The following is a 23,677-nucleotide window of genomic DNA, read 5'->3' on the forward strand; positions in this document are numbered from 1 at the left end:
TTGTTTTTGCATTGTTATGTTTAGCCTGCAAGACTGTCTAGCTGTCGTTTGTTTTTTCGTTTTTGTGTAATGTTCGTCATAAAATAAATATGAGCATTCACGTACCCGCTGCATTTTGGTCCCCTTCCTACGACGGCCGTTACAGTCTCTTCTACATTGTTGTACATTAATATTAGTTTGACAATTAGGGGGTTCAGTCCAGTCCACCCTTTTCTTTAATATTTATCTATAATAATTGGTAGTTCTAAGTACTTATTTTCCCTGTTTTTTATTTTGCCACAGTATTCAACAGCGGTACACAATAGGAGAGAGACAGATAATATCTCCTTTCATCGTTAATATCAACCATAAAGGAAAATGGCAAAGTACAAGAGTCATGTTATTAATTGTCCAAAGCAGGGATGGAGAGTGAGCTAGTGAGGTGGGCTGCAGTGGGTTTGCTGGTCAATACATATACTGAACATGTAACCACAGTAATGGTGGCCAGTAAATCAATGAATAAAAATGTAATATTGACAAATTAAACAGAAATTGTAGACCTTAAATCTTTTCCAACATGTCAACAGACACTTTACTTCAAATAAGTACAAAACATTTCACAGTGTTAACTTTCTCTTTATCCCTGGTTGATGTACATTTCAGAGCCTCTTCAGTGTGGATAGAGTATAACATACATTTTCAACAACAAAGACAGCACTTCCAGTTTGTGTTCTTCACACTAAACTCTTTTGTCTTCATTCCTAGGCACAGCACATGGAACCACCGTTGGCATGCAAAACATTCAATCTAAAACAAAACAAAGCACGTAACACTTTATAAATAATATCAAATATCAATGCAGTATGACGAATTAGCCATCCATTGTGTTATATCATAAATTGTCTTACATGCCGTCACTGTTGTCAAAAGATTATAAACATGTTAAATAAAGTTACTAACCCAGTCAGTCTTTGGGCCACATCCAGGTTCTTTATCAGTGGCACACATGAAGCAGTTGTTGGCTTTGAACTTGGAACATATGGCTGTCCCACACAACTACATAAAAATAAAGATTTTACATTTACTTTGAATTAAATGTCATTACATACCAGACATTTTTAGTATATCCTCTGCCATTTCTTTTCACAGTTGCTCCATGTGTTTTTGTGAAGGTTCTACATCAATTTGGGAGGGGATGTTGGGGAAGTTCTGTGCAACTTCCTTGGCCATCTACACCAAAAAATTAAATACGTTTTTGACCTAATTGTCACATAACAGCTTACCATTCATTATTGAAAATATAACTATCAAACCTGCATTACAAAGACCCCACAGCTGAAGGTGTCCTGCTGCATGGTGTGAGTTATTTCCCCTCCTTTCCACTTTATGTCCACCCAGTTTTCTTTTCCATGGCAGGATCTTCTCATTTTGAAGTATTCTCTTTTTTATGTAAACATAATGGAATTCTGATTAGTTATAGGCAAATGAATACACAGGCCAAAACTGTATGCTGATTTTCTTATCACTATAATCTAGTAGTAATTTAGTAGTAGATGTAATTTCCTTTATGCCCCATTCTACACACAGCCTAAATTATAGGCACTGAACCATTTACAGGACAATAATAAAAGTAGCATATAGGATCCAACCCTATCACAGAGTGAATAAATGTAGAGCGTTTGTAGACTTTAAGAACAAAAATAGTAAGTGACAGTTTCATCAGTACGTGCTTAAAGAAAGTCATATCATAAAGATCACAGATGACAGATGACAGTGCCCATCAAGTCTATAACAATAGAGAATGAATTGTAAGCACCAAAGTGTGTTGGTGTGTTTGTCAAAATAATATCTGAAAATGTCAGTTGTTGAACATAATACTTCTTTTTGCAATAGCAATTTATGATATATGCAGTTGAGGAATATTCCATGTATCAACACTACATGTAGGACGGACAAAAGACATTCCCACATACAGTATACACATACATAGAGGTATTTTTCAGCTATGATTTTACCACTCAGAATTCAGAATGGATATGACAATGGGGCCAGCACAGGACGTAATACACCCTTACAACAATCTACTTTTTGATCTTCTTAACTTCTTATCTGGTAAACTGCTACTGTGTGTCAAGAAAAGAGCCCCAATTAGGGGTTAGATTTGGGGTTAGTGTACTCCAGTAAAAAAGGGCTGGTTTAGATTTAAAACTATTGCCCTGTGTCCCCGTTCATAGGGTCATGAGAGACTAGTCAGTGGTAGAATTGAGTTGGCACTTTATTGGGCCAAACACCCACAGACCCACAACGTTGAGGTTACTCATGGACAGTAATTAGTATTTATTTGAATTTTTTTGCATTGACACATTGTGTCTTCTAACTGTCCAAGAATAGGATCCAAAGAGTTAGGAAATATTTGTTCCCATAAATACAAAGGAGGATGTCTCTCCTCATACCTCTGGCACTTTAGTCAGACTGCCAGACTGTGTAAAAACTTTATAATGGGGCCGGCAACGGAGTTCCCATTGACTAAGCACCATGGAGACCAATCAAGAGAGAATACATGAAGGTCATGGGTGCCAATTGAAAGTCTAGGGGTGTGTCTGTGCCTTTTGGATTACTCTCTCTTTACAGAGAACCCCTGTGGTTCAAGTCAAGAGCTACCCTTTCCCTTTCAGTCTGCTCTGCGCATGTCTGAAAGTGACAGAGCCAGCAGCCAAGAGTTTTTCACAGTATGTCATAAAAAATTATTATACTTATGAATGTATGTAAAATGCTAATATGAATTAGATCCAGTACAATGGAATAACTATAGTCCAATGACTATATAAGTGTGACGTCCTGACCAGTATAAGGGGTTATTTGTTATTGTAGTATGGTCAGGGCGTGGCAGGGGTGTGTTTGTTTTGTGTTGTCGGGGTTTTTGGGTATGGTTCTATGTTTTTGTATTTCTATGTTTTTTCTATGTTGTGTATTTCTTTGTGTTGGCCTTGTATGGCTCTCAATCAGGGACAGCTGTATTTCGTTGTTGCTGATTGGGAGCCATACTTAGGTAGCCCTTTTTTCCACCTGTCTTTTGTGGGAAGTTGTTTTTGCACTGCTGTGGTTAGCCTGCAAAACTGTTTAGCTGTCGTTCGTTCGTTTTTTTGTTTTGTGTAGTGTTCTAATAAAAGTAAATATGAGCATTCACATACCCGCTGCATTTTGGTCTACTCACTACGACGGCCGTGACAATAAGGGTAGTCAGTGGACATTCTGAACCTTGTTTGACGTCAATAGGTCACATGACCAAGGAGCGATTTAAATTTGGAAAAATTAATTTAAAACGTGTGAGATGAAAATGGACAAACTACAGGGTGTGCGATGTGTAGGCCCACTGAGTGTACATTCTGAACCTTGTTTGAAGTCAGTAGGTCATATGACCAAAGAGCTATTGAAATTCAAAAATGTAAATAAATATTTGAAAATAGTGCGAGATGTAAATCGACTAAAAAATGTGTGTGCAATGTGTGTCTATGCCATCGGGTTAGCTACAACCAGTTTAGAAAAATTTAGGAGTAATGGTTAAAGAGCTATGGAAATTTTTAAAAATTGATTTGTCACTATGTTGACAGTCCCTAACTGCTGTTGGTGGACATAAGGAAAACTATTATTTTTTAAATTTTATTTCACCTTTATTTAACCAGGTAGGCTAGTTGAGAACAAGTTCTCATTTACAACTGTGACCTGGCCAAGATAAAGCAAAGCAGTGCAACACAAACAAGAACACAGAGTTACACATGGAATAAACAAACACAGTCAATAACACAATAGAGACAAAGTGTATATACAGTGTGTGTAAATGAGGTAAGATAAGGGAGGTAAGGCAATAAATAGCCCATAGTGGCGAAATAATTACAATTTAGCAATTAAACACTGAAGTGATAGATGTGCAGAAATGAATGTGCAAGTAGAGATACTGGGGTGCAAAGGAGAAAAAAAATAACAGTAAGGAGATGAGGTAGTTGGATGGGCTATGTACAGGTACAGTGATCTGTGAGCTGCTCTGACAGCTGGTGCTTAAAGTTAGTGAGGGAGATATGAGTCTCCAGCTTCAGTGATTTTTGCAATTCGTTCCGGTCATTGGCAGCAGAGAACTGGAAGGAAAGGCGGCTAAAGGAGGAATTGGCTTTGGGGGTGCCTAGTGAAATATACCTGCTGGAGTGTGTGCTACAGGTGGGTGCTGCTATTGTGACCAGTGAGCTGAGATAAGGCGGGGCTTTACCTAGCAAAGACTTATAGATGACCTGGAGCCAGTGGAGTTTGGCGACGAATATGAAGTGAGGGTCAGCCAACGAGAGCATACAGGTCCCAGTGGTGGGTAGTATATGGGGCTTTGGTGACAAAACGGATGGCACTGTGATAAACTGCATCCAATTTGCTAAATATCCCTGACAACCCTGAATATCTGTCGAATATTCTAATATTCAACCAACCTGAAACCGTCTTTACCTCGGGACCAGAAATCCAGCTATGTATCATTTTTCCTTGATAGACAACGGCCTAAAAAGTATATGAAGCTCTTATTGGGGTGGCAGGTGGTTAGTGTGTTGGGCCAGTAACCGAAAGGTTGCTGAATCGAATCCCTGAGCTGACAAGGTAAAGATCTGTCATTTTATCACTGAACAAGGCAGTTAACCCACTGTTCCCTGGTAGGCTGTCATTGTAAATAAGAATGTGTTCTTAACTGACTTCCCTAGTTACATTTTAAAAAATGGACCATGTGCTACAATGTCATCACTATAGCCTGTACAACAATCCTACCCGTTTCAAAAGTTTTCCAAGGTGGGCATTTGATGTCACTTTCTCAAGGGTGCAATGAACAACATTCATTGTGAATTGCTTGTGTCAATTCTTTGTTGTTATGTTAAGTTTTACCACAAATCAGCAGTAGGAGGTGGCATTGATCAAGGTAGGCTGACATGTTTTTTACCTGTCCTTTGATGTCCTGCGACTGGAGAGAGATTGGGTTGAGGTCAAGCACCCGATTAGCCACCAATCACCCCATTAAAAGGTGGAAAAATCTTACCAATCACAATATGGTATCCCACACGTGGCTAATCGGGTGAGCCAAGGTGTGACCTCCGCATGTTTCTTGTACTCAACTCAGACTGGACGGACATATAGTCCTTTTAGGATATATTTAGTTTAGTTAACTGCCTAATAATTGCTAGGATTTTCCCCTAGGGTAGGCATATATTCTACAGAAGTCTTTAGAATGACTTAGAATGAAATGAGGAAACGGAGGTGCGTCGATTCGAATCAACTGTGAAGAAATACACCTCGGTGTCATTTCCTGCCGGAGAAACTGCGTTCAGTTACGTCAACGACCGATACTAGTCTGATAACACATTTTAGCTTTGCGGTTATGTCTTATAATTTAGGTTAAAGGTAGATTGCTGTTGTTGTTTTTTTAAATCTAAGAATAAGTATCCAATTGTTATTTCGGTTCCTTAAATTTCGTGGATTTGTATTTGAAAAGGCATGATGTTGGCTTCTTGTGTTTCACTGACATTCCTGATGGTTTTGGTCACAGCGGTTTCCACACTGGGTAAGTTTGTTAACCGAATGAAAACTTACAAAACTACATTGCTTTGATTGAAGAACAATGTGGGTTGTTATTATTCTGATTACAAATAGGAAGGGATGATTTGCGGAAATAGGCTTAGCTATGTAATAATACTGCAATAACAATTTTGTCTGTAGGTTATCTTTTTAAGTCATGGTGTTTTGCCCACTTGTAATAATTCGACACACTATGTACTAAATCAGCTCACATCATCTTTTGTCAGTATCCTAACCTCGAAATGTCCCCAAAGGATGTTAGAAAAATACAAATGGGCAGTAATTCTGAGAAGTCTGCGGGTGTTTGAACCTGCCCTAAACCGACTCTACAGTCACACACACACCCCTACGTTTAACGTTTACATTTACGTCATTTAGCAGACGCTCTTATCCAGAGCGACTTACAAATTGGTGCATTCACCTTATGATATCCAGTGGAACAACCACTTTACAATAGTACATCTATATCTTTTTTTTTTGGGGGGGGGGCGTAGAAGGATTACTTTATCCTATCCCAGGTATTCCTTAAAGAGGTGGGGTTTCAGGTGTATTATGTCTCATCCGCTGTGTTTGAACCTGTCCTTAGAATAAACCGACTCTACAGTCAACTCCCCATTATGTCTCATCCACTCCTCAATCCTAACTATTAAAACCACAGTTTGTCAAATGAGTCTTGTATTGAAGTCAAGTAATTAAAGAGAAGCAGTAAAATAACAATAGCGAGACTATATACAGGGTGGTACCGATACAGAGTCGATGTGCGGGGGCACAGGTGCGGGGGCACCGCAATGAAAATGGTCTGGGTAGCCCTTCGATTAGATGTTCAGGAGTTTTTTGGCTTGGGGGTAGAAGCTGTTTAGAAGCGGGTGGTTTAACACGGGTGTGGTGTGTGGTAAATCCCTGGACTGGTTATGTTCTTGAGTGCTTGCTTAGACTGTTAAAACACTCTTGACCTAACGAAGAAACGTTGTCAATAAAAGTGGTAATTCAGTGTGCAGACCTTTCTGTTCTTTTCAAGTAGGCTCATAAAATAAACATCAGTACTTTACTGTGATAAGCATGAGCAGGACAATGCTTAGGTGCTTTCTGCAATTCATTGTGGGTAAGGCAGTGTTGCAAAATGGGTTTAATAGTTTATGAGAAGGAATTTTGAATGAATGCAGATGGGCAACAATGTAGCCCAACTCACCTGGACAAAGTAACACTCTTATTTGCCTCCTCATTGCTGCCAATATTTACCTGGCATTTTCAAGGAGGACAAAAGCAGTGCTTTTGCATACATTACAATTGGCTCATTCATTCCCCCTCCTCTCCCCTGTAACTATTCCTCAGGTCGTTGCAGTAAATGAGAACGTGTTCTCAGTCAACTTACCTGGTAAAATAATGGTAAAAAATAAATAAAAATAAAATAAGTCAATGGAGATCTCTGGTTGAGATGAGAGTTGTGACGTGTCGTTTGGTTGAACATATAGCTGTCTAACAGAAATGGCCCAAGGTGCTGACATGAGGAAGTTCGTGTTGCTCAATCACACTTTGATTAACAAATTATTTCATTTGATTTAGTGTGTATAGAGGGGTTGGTTATTTAGCAACAAAACCGACGCTTGCACAACTATGGGGCAAAACAGACAGGGTTGGCTTAGATTGTTGACAACAAACAATATTCATCCTTCAAATGTTTCTTGAAAACAAACAAAATCCTATCAAAGCGCTTTCGCCTCCGTCGGTGGAAGTGCATCATTTTCGTGATGCGATTGATTGGGGCATTAATCTGTGTGTTGTTGTGATACTGGATAGCCAGATAGTTAGCAACAATTACAAGAAGCTGCCATATGGGGATTCGTAGGTGGCTCGTTTTATCTTGTTATTGATACCATCCCTTAGAAAAAAGATTGCAGTTCTGAAACTGCAGGAAAAGTGTGTTATTTTGGACACAGTAGTTGCAGAATAATTGCAGTGTACTGCAGTTACACTGAAAAATTACTGCAGTAAAAAAACGGTTATTTTGGAAGTAGTGTTTGCAGCATACTGCATTTATACTGCACTCTAACTGCAATTACAAATTGGGTGGTTCGAGACCTGAATGCTGTTTGGCTGAGCCCTGAATACTGATTGGCTGACAGCCGTGGTATATCAGAATGCATACCACAGGTATTACAAAACGTATTTTTACAGCTTTAATTACATTGGTAACCAGTTTATAATAGCAATAAGGCACCTTGGGGGTTTGTGACGTATGGCCAATATACCACGGCTAAGGTCTGTGTTCAGGAACTCTGCGTTGCGTCGTGTGTAAGAACAGCCCTTAGCCGTGGTATATTGGCAATATACCACACCTCCTCATGCCTTATTGCTTAATTATACCACAGTGTACTGCAGTTATAGTTATAGTGCACTCTGACTGCAATCTTTTTTTCATAAGGGATGTTTTGAGGTGTTTTGACTGTCATGTCTATGCTAAAATGTGCTAGCTAGTTAACCATCAACTGTAATGATGTATTTGAGAGACAAGTGCTCATTGTGGTTGCATCATCTCAGGGGCATCAACAAGCAGATACTGCATACATTCAATCTTCAAAGTTTAGATCACATATTGATTTAAAATTATACCTATGATTGAATACGTAACTTTACCAAGACAGGTGGAACTGTTTCGCCTTTGCTCCAAAGCTATTGCCATGAACAACCAGTCTACTCAATGTACTCTGGTGAAGGTTCCCTTGGTACTAACCCTCATGAGCAAAGCCTCAAGATGTTAACACTGAGACTACCTGCATGGCAGGTTCTTCACCTTGCCTGCATAAACCTACTAACTAAATGTAATGCCTTCTTTTCCTGGACAGTTCCACCTCCAGAAAATGTGACAGTAAGCTGCACCAACTTTCAGACAACTGTTTATTGGAACTACAGTGAACTGCTTAATCAAACTCTCTCCAAATTGATACTACATGGGGATCTCAAGTGAGTTCGGCTGGTATTCTAATGAGTAGTAGCTACTACAGGCTACTGCTGACTTGGTTTTGGATTACTTCATAATGGCTTACATATGACATATACACCATGGTAGGAGGCTGGTGGGAGGGACTATAGGAAGATGGGCACATTGTAATGGCTTGAATGGAATGGTACCAAACACACATAAAGAACATGTTTGACTCCGTTCCAGAATTCCATTCCAGCTATTACGATGAGCCCGTCCTCCTATAGCTCCTCCCAATAAGTTCCTCTGATATACACTATGAAATAACAATGAGGGACAGTGTCCCAGACACAGATTAAACCTAGTCATGAACTAAGAAGCATGTTACAATGGAGATTCAAATATATTTTAGTCCAGGACTAGGCTTAGTATGTGTCTGGGAAACCGGCCCTGAATGTTTATTCATGATTGTAATATCATGCTTTAATTGTTGATGAAATATGAGTTTGTCTAACTATACTGAACAAAAATATAAACACAACCTGTAAAGTGTTGGTCCCATGTTTCATGAGCTGAAATAAAAGATCCCTTTAATGTTCCATACGCACTAAAGAAAGTTTATTTCTCGCAAATGTTGTGCACAATTTGTTAACGTCGCTGTTAGTGAGCAAGATAAACCTGACAGTTGTATCATATAAAGAAGCTGATTAAACAGGATTATCATTACACATGTGCACCTTGTGCTGTGGACAATAAAAGGCCACTCTAGAATGTGTAGTTTTGTCACACAACACAATGCCACAGATGTCTCGGTTTCTGAAGGAGCATGCAATTGGAATGCTGACTGCAGGAATGCCCAACAGAGCTGTTGCTAGATAATTTCATGTTAATTTCTCTACCATAAGCCGCCTCCGACGTAGTTTTAGAGAATTTGGCAGTACTTCCAACCGGCCTCACAACCGCAGACCACGTGTAACCATGGCCGGGCCAGGACCTCCACATCGGCCTTCATCACCTGCGGGATCGTCTGAGACCAGACACCTGGACAGCTGATGAAACAGTGGATTTGCACAACTGAAGAATTTTGGAACAAACTGTCAGAAAACGTCTCAAGGAAGATCCTCTGCGTGCTCGTCGTCCTCACCAGGGTCTTGACATTTTATCGATATATACTGTTACGAGATCCTGAGGCCCATTGTCGTGACATTCATCCCCTGCAATCACCTCATGTTTCAGCATGAAAATGCACGGGCCCTATGTCACAAGGATCTGTACACAATTCCTAGAAGCTGAAAATGTGCCAGTTCTTCCATGGCCTGCATACTCACCAGACATGTCACCCATTGTGCATTTTTATGGGTGCTCTGGATCGATGTATATGACAGCATGTTCCAGTTCCTGCCAATATCCAGCAACTCCACACAGCCATTGAAGAGGAGTGGGACAACATTCCACAGGCCACAATAAACAGCCTGATCAATTCTGTACAAAGGAGATGTGACGAGCTGCATGAAGCAAATGGTGGTCACACCAGATACTGACTGGTTTTCTGATCCACGCCCCTATTTAAAAAAAAAGCTATCTGTGACCATATCTCTATTCCCAGTCATGTGAAATCTATAGATTAGAGCCTAAAGAATGTATTATATGAACTGTAACTCAGTAAATTCCAGTGATTTCCTTATATGAACTGTAACACAGTAAAATCTTTGAAATAGTTGCATGTTACGTTTTTATTTTTTTCAGTGTATATAATTTGATTGAAAAGAATAGTATGCATATGTTATGGGCATCAGATACCTTAACCACAGCCTGTTACCTGAAACAATATCCTAACAGAACTATCTGCTTATTCAACTATGACACATGATCTATTAACAGTTTCTAACTCTGTTTGTTGGTTGAGTGCCGTCTTTCTGTTAAATGTATCTAATGCTCCCTGTTTTTAGTGATCATAGTTTTCTGCTGGATTCCACTAAACCGCATCATTATGACCTCCCCCCCTTCATATGGAATGCTAAAGAATTGGATCGCTACTTTGTGACTATAACGGCCAGTGATGGAACGGTGGAATCGGCATCTCTGGAGTCCTCGATATTCACATTTAGTAGAGACCTTACAGCTGACATCACGTGTAAGTACAATGTTTTCAAAAGTGGGTTTTGAAAACATACCTATATTTTTCCTCCTTGTAAGAAATGTGATTTCTTTGTGACATAAAAATGACATCCATCCAAGCAACAGAGAGGTACAGTACCAGTCAAAAGTTTTGACACACCTACTCCTTCAAGAGTGTGCAGACTGTCATCAAGGCAAAGGGTGGCTACTTTGAAGAATCTTAAATATAAAATATATTTTGATTTGTTTAACACTTTTTTGGTGTTATTTCATATCTTCACTATGTAGAAAATAGTACAAATAAAGACAAACCCTTTCATGAGTAGGCGTGTCCAAACTTTTGACTGGTACTGTCTATATATGACAAAATCGAGGTACTGTAGTCTTCCTCCAGGTCAGTATATTCAGGTAGTCCTCCTCCAGGTCAGTATATTGAGGTAGTCCTCTTCCAGGTCAGTATATTGAGGGAGTCCTCTTCCAGGTCAGTATATTGAAGTAGTCCTCCTCCGGGTCAGTATATTGAAGGAGTCCTCCTCCAGGTCAGTATATTGAGGTAGTCTTCCTCCAGGTCAGTATATTGAGGTAGTCTTCCTCCAGGTCAGTATATTGAGGTAGTCTTCCTCCAGGTCAGTATATTGAGGTAGTCCTCCTCCAGGTCAGTATATTGAGGTAGTCCTCCTCCAGGTCAGTATATTGAGGTAGTCCTCCTCCAGGTCAGTATATTGAAGGAGTCCTCCTCCAGGTCAGTATATTGAGGTAGTCTTCCTCCAGGTCAGTATATTGAGGTAGTCTTCCTCCAGGTCAGTATATTGAGGTAGTCTTCCTCCAGGTCAGTATATTGAGGTAGTCCTCCTCCAGGTCAGTATATTGAGGTAGTCCTCCTCCAGGTCAGTATATTGAAGGAGTCCTCCTCCAGGTCAGTATATTGAGGTAGTCTTCCTCCAGGTCAGTATATTGAGGTAGTCTTCCTCCAGGTCAGTATATTGAGGTAGTCTTCCTCCAGGTCAGTATATTGAGGGAGTCCTCCTCCAGGTCAGTATATTGAGGGAGTCCTCCTCCAGGTCAGTATATTGAGGTAGTCCTCCTCCAGGTCAGTATATTGAGGTAGTCCTCCTCCAGGTCAGTATATTGAGGGAGTCCTCCTCCAGGTCAGTATATTCAGGTAGTCCTCCTCCAGGTCAGTATATTCATTACTGCAGGCTTTTTCTCTAACTCTACTCTAATACCCTTTTAATTTTATCTCAGGCAAGTTGGATTTCCCTGCTGTAAAAGTGTCAATGAAGGATATGGAGGTCACAGTTAGCTTCGACAACCCTTACCACCTGTACACAGAACTGAAAGAGTCTCGCATACGTGTAGATGACAAAAGCTTACTTTACCATGTAACCTATGAAAATGTAAGTATGATGAAAATTTCCCATAATTGGTTACAATTTACAGTATACATACAGAGGGTACACACTGGTCATATCCATTTAATTACTTTGCTCAGTGCATTAGTAATGATGACTAATGGATACTTAACGATGGTGTTGACATTAGCTGATTTACTGGTTGCATATTCTTTCTTCTGTCTGCAGACTGATGGCCCTTTTGAGTGTCAGATAAAAGACAAAGTCTGCCGTCATCACTTCACAGTCCTGGAGAAGAAGGAGCAGTACTGTGTTAGTCTGGAGGGGTATGCAAAGAGCCACACAGTTATGTTCAGCAGAATAGGACCCATCTGTGGCTATGAACACAGTAAGTACACTACCTTTGTTGACGTTACATTTTTTTGTTATATCTGGTCCAAGTAGGCGTTATTTAATTCTAGCGTTTTGTTTGTATGAATTATTGCAGTTTTGATGAATTATTATAGTCAAAATGAATAGTGTCTATGGAAAGTTATCTTACAATAACATAGTATGCTAGTTAAATGATTCAGTGACTGATATGTTTATCTATCTGCAGAAACAATTTCACTGGAATCATCTTTGCTCATGATTTTGTCATTGATCATCATTGGCATTGTGGCCTTTGTAGTCTTTGTGATAATAAGGCTCTGCAAGAGAAGCATACGGAAAAGAAACTTGTCCAATTTTCGAAGGACTTTGGTAAGCGCATAATGTATATGGTGGGTAACGTGCAATGTATGTATTATGTAGAATGTGTAAATATATAGTGTATATTATGTATACAGCAGTACTGTGTGTCGTATACTATTTTCCCCTCTGGGACAAGTTCATCCTATCCGATGCTTTTTCTTGTTGCTAGAACAGTATATGTTATCACTTTCTTTTCTGGTCCAAGACAGTAACCATACTCCCTCTGAGCTGACTTATCTCAATTTAGCTATGTATTCATTGTTTCACAGGCTTCAAACCTATCAAACACACATGACAAGAATATAATGGACCTGCAATGCGAGATCATAGCGCACATCAGTGGCATAGAACCAGCTACCACCACATCCCAGAGCACGTTGGAAACTTCAGAAGAGGAAGAGGAAGCAACCACTAGCGTTGGATTTTCGGCTTACCTTCAACACTCCATTAGTTGTAGGCAGGTGGGAGAGGGCTTATTGGACAGCAGAAGCCAATTACGGTCTGAGCTTCTGGAGGTGACACAGCTATGCTCTGTGCTGCTGTGTGGAGATGACTCAAAGGAATCAGACTCGAGGACATTGGAGGTGGAGGACATGGATTTCACAGCCTCTGGCTATGACAGACAACACGTCCCTCTACTGGAGGTGGAGATGAGTGCAGGAGATGTAGTGGTGGGCTATGGCCCCACCTGAGCACCTCTGAACTCAGGCCTCTGTAAATCACACCTTTTACTGGATAGATGAAAGACAATGACTTCACAGAACTGGTTTACCGAGGTACACTGATACACTGTCATGCCTCACTGATTTTCAATCATGTCTTCAGTGGTGTAGCTCTTCATTCAAAGACTCAATCATGGACACGCTTACTGACAGTTGTGGCTGCTTCGCGTGATGCATTGTTGTCTCTACCTGCTTGCCCTTTGTGCTGTTGTCTGTGCCCAATAATGTTTGTACCATGTTTTGCTGCTGCCATGTTGCTACCATGCTGTGTTTTCATGTGTTGCTGCCACACTATGTTGTCATCTTAGGTCTCTTTATGTAGTGCTGCGGTGTCTCTCTTGTCGTGAGTTGTCTTATATTTGTAAATAACGATTGACACTTTGTATAATGTTATTTTCTGTTGTTGCATTTCTGTTTTTATGGTCCCTGTGAGATTTCTGGAAATCTATCGCCAGTCCAAATCTGTGGGCTTAACTAATCCTCAGTAAACTTTACTCAGGCTGTAAAAAACTTTTGGGTTGTTGGGCATTGAAATATAATTGAATGACACACTACTCCAAATCAAACAGACTCAGTATTTACTAAAGATATCCAAAGACTTTGATTTTCTGAAATTCTTCTCAATAAAACCCCCCCAGGAAGAATCTTTAGCTTTATTGTATAAGGTAGAATGGTTTGCGAACTGCACTCTGATGATTGACATGCTACCTTCAGAACAGTTGATCTATATAAAAAAAAAAAAAACATCTGAATTGCCCTGGTCCTAGATCTGTTTGTGCAGTCTTGCAGACTCTCACAACCATAGGAGTTGGGGAGAGCACAAACAGATCTGGGACCAGGCTACATCAATCTCTGAACACTTCACAAAAAAATGTCACACGGCCCATAGTCCTCTTGTGTTGGGGTCCTCTGCAAAATGGCAGTTGCAGGGTTGTTGTCCATCAGTAATCCAGTTAAGAGGATGAGTACAAAGTCAGTCCCAATTCATCTTCCATTTGGGCAGCTAAGACAGCTTTAGACCCTGGACGTTGGAACGCAGGTTCAACATTTGTTTTTCTTGATAGACCTTTTCCTGTTTGAACGCCTCTTTGTTGGCCTTCTTTTCTGTTCTTCGCTCCTGTAGAAACATTCAAGCAATATGGTGTCAATGGTGAAGGACAAAAAGCTTTCTACAAGATATCTAAATACTTGAACTGTATTCATAGATGACACTTACACATTGTTTTATTTTTATAGAATGTGATAAATAAATTAATTTTTATAGAATGTGATATATATATTAGTGATAATTAAATGAAGCACAGTATTCCAACCTCTGACCATTGTTCCAGGAGCTTTTTCAACAATTTAGTTACCAAGCCAATAATAAATGAATTCTCCACATGAACACCCAGTAGGGAGGGCCAGGCAGAACTATTAGTCGTGAGTATAGTAACCTACCTTGCGCTCCTCTTTGATGGCCTGTTTCCTGGCTTTCCGCTCCTCCTTGCTCTCCTCGCGAGGTCTGGGCTGTGTGGCGACGCGGGGCAGGTCTGAGTCGTTGATACGCTCCATGCGCTCAGCCTGCTTGGCTGTCAGGCCCCTCCCGGGAAGGACGTCCAGAGGAATGCCTGTCCTGGTGGATACTCGGATGGGCTTGGCCTGATTAGAGAACATAGAAATACACCACTATCGGTAAGTACTGTGTAGCATCTCATATCAACAGCAACAATGGCCCTGAGCTGATGCCTTGAATTCACAACTTAGTAGCTAATGTTGGGTAGGAAGACGAGCTAAAAGCCTCTCAAAATGTTGAACGTTAGACATGCAACTTAATACGTGACAATGTATTTCTTTCCATTATCGTTGCTCAAACACCCGACAGAGGAAAACATTTCTTACCTTTGGTGGATCTTTGATGATTTTTGGATGGTTATAAAAATTTGAATAGGTACCTTGGATAGTAAAGAAAAACAGAAAGGATTTAAATATTCATAAAAAAATAAATGATTTTATTATGGTAATAAACATCTAGCCAATTCGTATGTCATCAGAATAGAATTATGTCATCAGGCATGTACTACAATGGCAATCTTAAAGTGTTAGTTACTGAACAGACAGAGGTAATAGCAACACGGTTAGTAGACTCACTTACTGATAATGGTTTCACAGTCCCACTTCTCTGCTGGTGCCATCAGGACAATGGTCTCCATCTCCTGTTCCTCTTTATCCTCATCTTCCTCCTCCTCCCTCACCACTGGCAGCTCTTTAGGACCCAGGGCATCAGGCCTCTGGTAGCTGAAAGAATGCAGTTGATTCAATTACTGTCATTATCTATTGTTAAGCACACATACACAAAGACTTATGGTAATCCATTGTGTCCAATGAGGACTTCCACTTCTGTCTTTATCTACGAGTATTGTTATGGCTATAGAGTTACTTACACACACACACACACTCACACTCACACTCACTCTAACTCCTTCTGTTTGAAGTAGTCTTTGATGACCTCCTCCAGGCGTGCACTGTCTGGCTCGATATGCCCTTCCAGCTCAGCGTTGTCCAGGGCCCCAATCTCATCCTCGTCAAACTGCTCGAAAAACTATGGGAGACAGAAAGAAACAAGTTTTGAAAACGATACAATGATATTAATTGAAATAATTGTTTGAATTAAATGAACATCATTAGTTGAAATCAGCACCTGCGTGTAGGGCTGCTGCTGGTGACTATATTACCGCCACACCGGTGGTCACGAGTCATGAAGGCAGTCAAATTCCACATGACTGTTTAGTCACGGTAATTAGGCTTCTCCAAGCGGCTGCTGGTCATTAGTAGCCTACCAAACTGTCTGGTACTCAGCACTCGATTTTCCCTCTAATCACTCTGACATCAATGCAAATATATTCAAAAATGTAATCAAACACTTCATGAGAGACCATGAGCTCATGTTGCAGCACATTTCTATAGGCTATGCAATTGGGGGAGAAAACAGCGTGATAGCACTAATAAAAATAGGATCCCATCAGCTTTCTATAGGCTATGCCTACGATATTTATTTCTCAACTTTCCTAATATTAAGCACATTGCTTCTCTTTACAACAGGAGTATAGCCTACCTGGCTGGCATGAAAATAAACCACGGGGAAAAGCGTCCCCCATTCGTTATTTAAGTGCATAGATGACATGTATTTTTCCCGCTGCCCGTGTTGACACATGATAATGGTCAAATCTAAATAAAATAAAAATTAACGTGTTATTTTGTATATGTAAAGACAAGATTAAATCAAGAATAGTCTGATGGGTGACAATATTAGCCTATCACTTTTGAATCTTTTTTGTGTGACTTAGTTGCACACCTCATGTAGCCTAGCCCATTGGCCTATATGTTGTAATAAGGTTTGTATCGCAACTAAAGTGGCCAAATAACTACTTAAAATTAAGCACATTAATCTGCTTTACAAGGGGTGTAGAGCCTAACTGGCATATATAAGCAGCGCGTGAGTTTCACGTTTGGGGAAGATAATTTACGCCATAAGAATGCACCTTAACAATAAAAGCATTACATACCGTAATTTCCGGACTATTAAGCGCACCTGAATATAAGCCGCACCCACTGAATTAAAAACATTTATTTTTATTTTTTTAACATAAATAAGCCGCACATGTCTATAAGCCGCAGGTGCCTACCGGTACATTGAAACAAATGAACTTTACACAGGCTTTAACGAAACACGGCTTGTAACAAAAATAAATAGGCTTTAACGAAACACGGCTTGTAACCAAAAATAAAAAATTAGCAGTAAACAGTAGCCTACCAAGAAAGTCATTGGTCACTATCTTCCTCCTCCTGTGCACTGAAACCACTGAAGTCATCTCCTTCGGTGTCGGAGTTGAATAGCCTCAGAATTGCTTCATCCGATATTGGATCGTTTTCATTGTCGCTCTCGTCACTTTCATCCGGAGGCAAATCCCCCGCTGAGCCCTCTTCAACACGCAGCAGTCCAGCCTTTCGAAACCCGTTGATGATAGTGGATTTTTTGACAATGCTCCACGCTGCCAGGACCCACAAATTTGAAAGCGGGAAAAATCCATATATTAGCCGCGTCATTGTTTAAGCCGCGAAGTTCAAAGCGTGGGAAAAAAGTTGCGGCTTATAGTCCGGAATTTACGGTACATAATCACATTTGCGGTCACTTTTGATAAAAGGTGTTTTCCGCTAATGGAACATTTGCGCTTATAATGTGAAGAAATAGCTGAATAGTTTAATCAACATTTTTAGCTAAACGTTCTGATCTGTTGCTTCAGCCACATTGCATAAAACAGTTTTTGTTGATGCTAGTGGTTGTATTAATTTGGGATCCATTGCATCCCACAACTGTCCCAGACTATGTTTGGAATATTTATTTCACGCACAGAATAGATAAGACTTTCGTACTATGGGAGATAGTAGATTGACATAGGCCAGTGCTTTTGCTGTTCTTTAGGCCTACTAATCTTGTTGGCTGACAAAAAGTAAATGTGGACAGCTCTTCCAAGATCTTCAATATGCACCTCGGAATTGGATAAGTACGCCCGCAGTTGCGTCTGTCTTAACTTGTAGCCTGTGAACAAGACCCGGTCATGTGACGGAGAGCCGTGTGAGTTAGACGCTTCGGATTGTACAGCGCACTCAGGGAGAAGGGCACAACGCAGCACTCTGGGCCCGCAAAAGGCATGGATTTTTTTTAGGGTGCATTACGGCCACAAAGGGGATGCCGCCGTGAAATTCAAGGCATTATCAAGTGCTTGTGTACAGGTTGTGGAAAAAAACAAAGCAGAGCTCATGCATTTTCAAGCAACTTATTTAAAATCATCCTTCGAGTCTCATCATGCAGCCGTACAATGTATTAAAAATCAAAACATAAAACCCAACGTGTATTAGACAAGGAGAGGCTAAATGTGTTTATGTCAATTACCGTGAGACCAACAGTTATTTGCTTGACAATCAACAGCTGACTAAATTGTGATCGCCACAGCCCTACCAGAGTGTTTATGCTGTTAGATCAGCCAGTCACTCACAGTTTATCTTTTACCAAAGGTCACAAAATGCAACCCAGGTCCAAACCCCAAAAGGATGTCCAGGGTTCACTGACCTTCTCAAAGCGGTCGTCCAGCAGCGTGAGCTGTTCGTTCCTCCTCATGACTGACGAGGTCATGGAGTATTCTGTGAAGCGAGTTTTCGTCTCCTCGTCCATGAACATGAACTCCCTGGGGTGCCCCTCGCCGTCCTCATCACCAGAGACAGCGCCCTCAGAGTCAACGTCCCCCTCAGAGTCGCTCTCCCCTTCCTCTGTATCTTCCCACTCTTCATCATCGTCACTGCAATGACAGAGACAGAGAGAGGTTTCCAACAGCACAAAGAGACTTGGGAGAGCACCGCCTTATTGTGACAGGACTTCAATTAGCAGATGTTAACCAGCTCTCAGTAAGAAACTGAAACCACAAAAAGCAATCCTCGCTCTCAACAATTGTAACTTGATTGGTATAGCCCAAATTAATGGGACTAAGGGCTGGTAAAAACAAATTAAACTGATATAAAGTATATATTCTTACCCCACACCAACAGCTCCATTGACATCGTTGGCCTTCAAAATGAAATCGTCATCCAGCATGTTGTCTGGGTCGTCAAAGTCAAAGTCCTCATCGAGAGCAGCTACAATGTCTGGGTCCATGTCCAGCCTGGGTCCTTTGAGACAAAACATGAGGGACAAGAGTTAAAAACTTGAAAAATTCACTGATTTAGAATAATAACCTGGCCATAAAACAAAGAACCCAAAATGGCATCTTTCTGGAGTTCAGTTTTGTTACTGACAGAGGCCTCTTACCTGAGATGGGGGCAGCTTTGTTCAACATTCCCACATCCTCCTCAAACTCTGACGCAAACACAGAGGAGGGCAAGTTGAAGGAGACGGTCTGCTGAAGTTACAAAAGCATGTTTAATACTTTCATTTATCACAATTACCTAAAAAAAAACTGCCTACCCTACTCACTGTGGCTATAAAATGCAAAGTGGTTATTCACAGAAATGTAGTCATGATAGCTAATGTTGCCCCCACACCCTATCCTACCACTATCACTCCTACCACAACCTATACAATATGATTTTTGTTTTTAATTGAACCTTTATTTAACTAAGGTAAGTCAGTTAAGAACAAATTCTTATTTACAATGACAGCCTACCGGGGAACAGTGGGTTAACTGCCTTGTTCAGGGGCAGAACGACAGATTTTTACCTTGTCAACTCTCAGATTTGATCCAGCAAACTTTGTTACTGGCCCAACGCTCTAACCACAAGGCTACCTGCCACCCCATCATGAAGGCCACTGTCATATGTTGACATGTCACAACTGGGGAAATTTGATCTCACAAATGCCAACCTTTAAAAACTACTCCAGCTAGCTACATTGTTAACAAAGGACCAGATTACTTTACCTTGTATTTACACCATAAGCGGTTTGGTCCAATATATAGCCCAAACATTTACACAACCGTTCCACTCAGGAACAACCACTGGACCTCCTGCTAAACTTACAGGAGTAACCTTTTCCTCCTCTTCCTCATATTCCTCATTGTCATCCCCATCATGGAAGTCATGGGTACGTTTGCCTCTCTGTGATTTGCCAGATGAAGCCCACTCTACGGGCCGAACCGTTTCTCTCAGGTGCTGCAGATAGTTGTAGTCATCGTCGAAAAACACCCCAAACTCCCTCTGCTCCTCTTGCCGCTTCTCCACCTCCACCTGAACACAGACAGTAGAGTAAGTGGTTACAGACTGACACAAAACATACAATTGTGCATATAAAGCAGGATTATATGCACCAAATATCTTGGTTGTCCTTGGCCAATTAATATCTTCAACAAATATGTTTTTGACTTGAAGTTTAACTCTTCTACTAGGATAAGCAGCCTAAATATTGTAACCAATATTGTCTTTTGATGAAAACTGTGAGCATTTCTTCCATTGCAACACTAAATACCTTAGTAAAGCCTGGTACATGTACTAACACAGTGGTTCCCAATCAGGGGTACTAGAACCCCTGGAGGTACTTGATAAGACTCTCAATCAAATGTATTTATAAAGCCCGTCCTACATCAGCAGATGTCACAAAGTGCTATACAGAAACCCAGCCTAAAATCCCAAACAGCAAACAATGCAGATGTTGAAGCACCAGCGGTACTCAGGGCAGAGCAAAATTCAGTTGATGGTACAGTCAGGGGCGGAAATCCCGGGGGGGGACACGACCCCCCCATCCTGGGAAAAATATGATTTGTCCCCCCCAATATATCACTGAAACATAACTATGTAATTTAAATAATATTAATAATACGCAATGAAAGCAATTGTGCTGATTATAGACACTTAATAGCGCGTTTTTAAGTTTCAAAAGATTGCGACCCCCCCACCCTTTGCCTCACAATGGTTGGATCCACTGCCAGTTCCTTAGCTTGCTAGGTAACAGAGACGTCGTATCTACTGTCTGATAGGCACTCAATGCACGTAACTGACGTGAGGTTAATTCAGTCAATCGCGCACACACACTAGCTGAATATGCAGAGCTAGCGCGCAAATATTAACTATTAAGCTAGCTAGTACCTATTCCATTTATGTGGCGTCGTCAAAGATGGAATCTTTGCTATCGTCAATTTATTCCAAGATCAGCATGCAGATGATGTAAGTTAGTGCTTCAAAGTCCCTGTGATAAGGTTAGCGATAAACTGAAATCCAAACTGAACTACACTCTCTTCTACCATTGTCTTAAATATATTTAATGGTCTCGTTGCAAAAGCTAAATCGTCGCACGGGAACTTTTATTTATTTATTTATTTTATTTCACCTTTATTTAACCCGGGTAGCAAAGATTATAGCAAACATCACTGAAACTGAATTGGTGCTCGCTAGCTTTGCAAATTCAGCTATTGTTGGAAGCCAGCCAATATGAAACAAACTATTAAAATTACAAAAGGTTGCAGCATATGTTGTGTAAATGGTGAACTCATACAGCTGTCAACTCTTGTCATTTTAATCCGTTTCACATTTGCTAGCTACCTTTTAGATCGAAGCCCAAATAGAATGATTGAAGATGATAGAAGCCCATCTCCTACTGTAAATAACCTACACACTGTGTGTGTAGCTAGCCAGCCAGCCAGGTAGAAAAATGGCAGAAAAATAAAAGACGGACATCAGAGTATTTTTCAATACACCAAAACGCAAAGTAAGAACCCTAGTAGCCTAATATCTCAAAGACTAGTTGATAAAATGTTCATAAGAAAGAAATGAAATTCTAATGGAAATGCTTCACAATGATGTCATTAGGCAGAGCAGGCAACAGATGGCACACAGACAGCAGAGTTGGGGACAGATATGCAGGGACAGACTGGCAGAGACAGGGAGTCTCAGGTAAGTTTGTTGAGTCTTTGTTTGGCAACATTATGAAAGGTTCTCAATTTTTTTACTTGTAAAATAGGAACATAATTGGAAAATGCCATGGATACCCCCACTCTCAACTTAAACTGGTGACTGAACTAAGATTTGTTAAAGGCAATGGTATTGCTGTTGTGATTAGTTGTGTAGTTTTGGGTACCGGTAGTTAGAGTACGGCAAACACCTTATTTCTTTGGTTCCTCAATATACATTTACCATATTACAATGTAGGCTATGTGTTACAGCACTACTTTTGGTGTCCCCCTCAGGAATTGCTCTTGAGAAAATGTCATGTAATTGTCCCCTCCAAAGTTGATATCAGATTTTCGCCCCTGGGTACAGTGAGTACATTTTCTATGCAATACTCATGTAAACACCTTACTCTGTTTATCTTAATCGACATAAGGTCATAATCGATGTAAACATACGCCGATTAAAACACATGCTTTTCTGAGTAATCTTTCAAATTAGTTGGACATGTAAAACACCTTAATCGGCGTTCCAGCGGTGTATTTGATCTGCGCATGTGCAAGCACCAGCGGAGCGAGCCTCCTTTAGCACGAATGAAGTGAGTTAGGTACAACTGAACGTATGCGTCTTAGAAGTAGTTTTCACATACAAACTGTACATGTCCAAACTCAGAATTAAATATGCTTCTCGAAAATAACATGTTCACTGTGGTAGAACGTTTATTTTGAATCGCGATTTTCGGCATTTATCAGAGCGCCAACAGGTAGCCTTTCCAGACGTGTCCATGTAAACGGGATTATTAGGGGAATTGTTCTTCTTGCAAAACATGTATATGTTTTAATCAAATGTATATTTATCTTACTATACACAATCTCATAATTTTGTGCATGTAACCATACTCAGTAACCGGAAAAGGTTGGGAACCACTGTACTAACACGTTACCTTTTGTGCGGGTAGGAGGACATGCTGCGGTGCTTTCTCGTCAGCAGCGAGGGGGTCCCTCTGACTTCTGTGGACCAGGTGGAAGGTCACCGCTTTTTTCTTGTCAATAAATGCCTTCTTCCTTTTATTAGGCTAGAAAAGAAAGGCATGTAGATAATGTAACTTGTTACACAGTCTTAGGGTCAACTGTATCAGGCTCAGATGCAGCAATATGCCAGTGACCTGTGTTGAGTGGTCACTGTTCATCACAAGCCCGTTGTACATGAGGGTTAGGCAGTACACAAAGAACTGTTTTGAAATGTAAATTGTTGTTGGACTAGCTAGTTAGCTAACGACAAACACCAACACACAAACTAGTTGGTTGGCTATTGCTAAAGCTATCAATCACACCCACATTTGAAAGAACAGATATTAGCTAACTAACACATTTGGTTTAATAGTCATTGACAATCACAACAGTTGGCATTATGTATGTAACGTTAGTAAGTCAGCTACCTATTCGTCGACATATATATAGCATGCTAAGCTAGCAAAGCAACGTTGGCAGCTGAAAGTGTGCTTACCATAGTTCAATTGGACCGCTGTGAACACACTTTTTTAAAAAAATTACAAAAACGTTTGTTACAGTTTATCTCGCGCTAAAATTGTAATTTACGGGGATTTAAATAGAATTGTCAATGTTGTTTATCCACGCCGACTCCTTCCTCACACGCTGCTTCTACCATTTTTGGAACAAACCATTTCACAGGACAAAAGGGGTGTAGTTTGTTCACTTCATACGTTATATCAGATTGCTATACATTCTTGAATTTGTATTAATATATTATGTTGTCAAAGTATGTATTCTCTGTATGAAATAATTGTTAATTGAAAACCAAGCAACTGGAATGTAAGTAGCCTG

General features: G+C 40.4%; 2 protein-coding genes and 1 long non-coding RNA gene across 5 annotated transcripts; 1 reads left to right on the forward strand and 2 right to left on the reverse strand.

Annotated features, from left to right (window-relative positions):
* Positions 1-599: 599 nt before the first annotated feature.
* LOC106564726 (uncharacterized) lies at positions 600-5,289 on the reverse strand. Of its 2 annotated transcripts, none has more exons than XR_001319527.2 (4): positions 5,045-5,289; positions 1,293-1,419; positions 940-1,035; positions 600-786 (listed from the first exon to the last, which is right to left on the reverse strand). It is a non-coding gene; the product is annotated as an uncharacterized lncRNA (long non-coding RNA). The 2 variants fall into 2 exon arrangements; XR_006757954.1 differs by having other exon boundaries at positions 4,949-5,196.
* A 42-nt stretch (positions 5,290-5,331) lies between these two features.
* ifngr1b (interferon gamma receptor 1b) lies at positions 5,332-13,656 on the forward strand. Its single transcript, NM_001360920.1, is given in 7 exon segments — positions 5,332-5,566; positions 8,424-8,541; positions 10,450-10,634; positions 11,864-12,015; positions 12,199-12,358; positions 12,569-12,711; positions 12,972-13,656. Coding segments are annotated over 7 exon segments (1,248 nt in total). The 5' UTR covers positions 5,332-5,499; the 3' UTR covers positions 13,395-13,656.
* A 372-nt stretch (positions 13,657-14,028) lies between these two features.
* ltv1l (LTV1-like) lies at positions 14,029-23,677 on the reverse strand. 2 transcript variants are annotated; one of them, NM_001139624.1, is given in 11 exon segments: positions 14,029-14,541; positions 14,865-15,065; positions 15,306-15,358; positions 15,559-15,701; positions 15,878-16,005; positions 18,535-18,760; positions 18,995-19,127; positions 19,267-19,357; positions 19,974-20,180; positions 22,777-22,908; positions 23,340-23,484. In NM_001139624.1, coding segments are annotated over 11 exon segments (1,431 nt in total). In that variant the 5' UTR covers positions 23,343-23,484; the 3' UTR covers positions 14,029-14,427.

Source organism: Salmo salar, chromosome ssa12 (genome assembly GCF_905237065.1).
Source record: "Salmo salar chromosome ssa12, Ssal_v3.1, whole genome shotgun sequence".
NCBI classification, from domain to species: domain Eukaryota; kingdom Metazoa; phylum Chordata; class Actinopteri; order Salmoniformes; family Salmonidae; genus Salmo; species Salmo salar.